The following is a 2,721-nucleotide window of genomic DNA, read 5'->3' as shown; positions in this document are numbered from 1 at the left end:
ACAAGAAAGTAGTAATAATTTTAATTTTGGGACATGACATCACTTTCTCTTTTTTCTATAATTCAACCACAATCACTCATTTTCACTCAACATATTATTTACAATTTTTTTCTTAAAATCTGTGTCATCTTATACGTAAGAGAATATCTATAATTTTTTTTTTAAAATCTGTGTCATCCTATACATAGTACTCTCTTACGGAACTGAAAGAGCATATGTCAAAGCTCCTCATTAAATCTACAGCACCAACACATTCTCTATTGTGGAAATATAGCAAAACAACACACAGTACAGTCACAAGTGACAGTCAAATTTCATCGCAACTTGATCGGAAAATACATATACACATGATCATATATGATACATATACATAATAAACAAAATAACAGTAGTAAAATATAATAAACCATTTTCCACACAAGAGAAATAAGCCTAAGTCAAAGAGTCAACCTTCAAAGCCCTCACTCGCTTAACTAAATACTAATTTTAAAATACTTCCAATATCCCATTTTTCACAAAGAGTTTGTTGCGAGATTAAACTAATTAGCCCACAATTAGCAATATAATTAACTCCCCGGCCCCTCTCTCTCTCTCTCACATGCCAACATTTTCAAACCTCTCCTGTTCCATCTATATAAAGCCCCTCCCTCCTTTATCCTCTTCCACATCAACACAACCCCACCCCTTTCTCTCTCTACATCTATACATCACCACCACTTTCTCTCTCCACACCATCATCAACTTTTCTTGTTGAGGGAGGATTCCTAGAGAGCGAAATTAACACGAGATGGATCATCACCAAGATGACACAAAATCATACAGCCAAAGTGAAGAAGATTTGTTGGAGCTGAGGAGAGGGCCATGGACAGTTGATGAAGATTTTACTCTCATCAACTATATAGCCCACCATGGCGAAGGCCGTTGGAATTCTCTAGCTCGCTCTGCAGGTAATACTATTAATTCAAATTCTTCCTTTCTTTTCTAAATAAAAAAGATTTTTTTTTTTTCTTTTCATTTTAGTTAGTTAGAGATAAGTGTTGATGATATATGCTCGATGTCCGTACAAGAAAAGAATTCGAGGCTAAATCCACTAAAAAAAGCATACAAAAGGTCCAAGAATTTACGTGTGAAACTTTACCAATTAAAGCTTGTTATTATTTTCTTCTTTTCTTTGTTTCAATAATTTTTGGTGGCGAAGTAAACAAAATAAATTGATTGATTGATTGATTCAGGTTTGAAGAGAACCGGCAAGAGCTGCAGATTGAGGTGGCTAAACTACCTGCGGCCCGACGTCCGCCGCGGAAACATCACTCTCGAGGAGCAGCTGCTCATTCTCGAACTCCATTCTCGTTGGGGAAATAGGTACATACATATTAATTTTCCTAATTAATTAACTAATGTTATTATATATATGTAGGTTTGAAATTTAATTTCCAACTGATTGTATATATAAATTAATGTATAGGTGGTCGAAAATAGCACAACATTTACCGGGAAGGACGGACAACGAGATCAAGAACTACTGGCGCACGCGTGTGCAAAAGCATGCTAAGCAGCTCAAATGTGACGTGAACAGCAAGCAATTCAAGGACACCATGCGCTACCTATGGATGCCAAGATTGGTGGAGCGCATCCAAGCCGCCGCCGCCGCCGCCCCGAATCTCGACGTGGCCGTGGCCCTGCCGCGCCCCGAGAATTCGAGCGCGGCCGCGTCGTCGGAGTCCTTCGGGACGCCCGCGTCGGACCTGACGGATTGCTACAACAATCAGGATTGCTATGCGGCAAATAATAATCAGTTTAGCTATGGCGATCAATTGTCGCTAAGCAGCCCAAGTGGATACTTCAATCAAGGGCTGGATTTCGGCGGGCAGTGGGCGATGGACGGCGGAGATGCGTCGGACAGTTTGTGGAGCGTGGATGACGTGTGGTTCTTGCAGCAGCAGTTCAACACCAATGCTTGACTTCTTCATCATATATAGTTATTAGTTCATCAACATTTCATCACAAAGGATACATAAACCCTAGAAAAATAGGTTCTCTTCTTCATAGTATTTGTGGAGATCAGGGACAAGCTCATTCAACTTTTGATGATATATAGTACTAGTTTTTATGCTTGTAATTCTTTGTTTCTTCTTTTTTTCTTTAAAAAAAAGTTTGTGGGGGATTTAATGAAGAGAAATTGTAACTTGATCATGCTAGCTACGTGAATTCAAATTCACTTCAAGCGTCTAATTAATCTTCTTTCATAATTTTTTTTTTTTTTTCATAACTTAAGTTGAGAGTTGAGAGTTGTAATGAGGACGATGAAACGTGAATTAATTATGATATGGAGGGAAGGATGAGAAAAAAGTGAAGGGCTAAAGTGTTTAGAGATTAACATGTAGCATAAGATTTGGGATTTAATGAATAAAATTAAGAGATAGTTGTAGGTGTGCATAATTGAACCCACTATCTTTATAAACATAAATGTCTTTGTTGCTTGTTATTTTAATCGATTTATTCAGTTTGTGGAATTTTGGGAACATAGCCATTGGGGCCTGAACCAGATGAGAAGCCCCCATGCTTTTTAAGTTGTCTAGATTAAGGAAAAAAAGTAATCCAGTAATGATTTAAGGGCATAGAATATTCTGCAATTTTATATACCAAAAATCCCAATACTGTAATAAAAAAAGACACCCATTTACTATGATCTTATCATGTCATTGAAAAATGCCACGTGAG

General features: G+C 37.6%; 1 protein-coding gene across 1 annotated transcript; it reads left to right on the top strand.

The window, feature by feature from the left end:
• The first annotated feature begins 603 nt into the window (after window positions 1-603).
• On the top strand, window positions 604-2,232 carry LOC131024270 (transcription factor MYB108). Its single transcript, XM_057953789.1, has 3 exons — window positions 604-947; window positions 1,233-1,362; window positions 1,466-2,232. Exons 1-3 carry the CDS (start codon window positions 788-790, stop codon window positions 1,959-1,961), a joined length of 786 nt encoding a protein of 261 aa, XP_057809772.1. The 5' UTR covers window positions 604-787; the 3' UTR covers window positions 1,962-2,232.
• The last annotated feature ends 489 nt before the right edge of the window (window positions 2,233-2,721 follow it).

This window comes from Salvia miltiorrhiza, chromosome 5 (genome assembly GCF_028751815.1).
Source record: "Salvia miltiorrhiza cultivar Shanhuang (shh) chromosome 5, IMPLAD_Smil_shh, whole genome shotgun sequence".
Classification (NCBI taxonomy): Eukaryota; Viridiplantae; Streptophyta; class Magnoliopsida; order Lamiales; family Lamiaceae; genus Salvia; species Salvia miltiorrhiza.
Note: the sequence above shows the minus strand (reverse complement) of the source record. Positions and strands in the feature narration are given on the sequence as shown.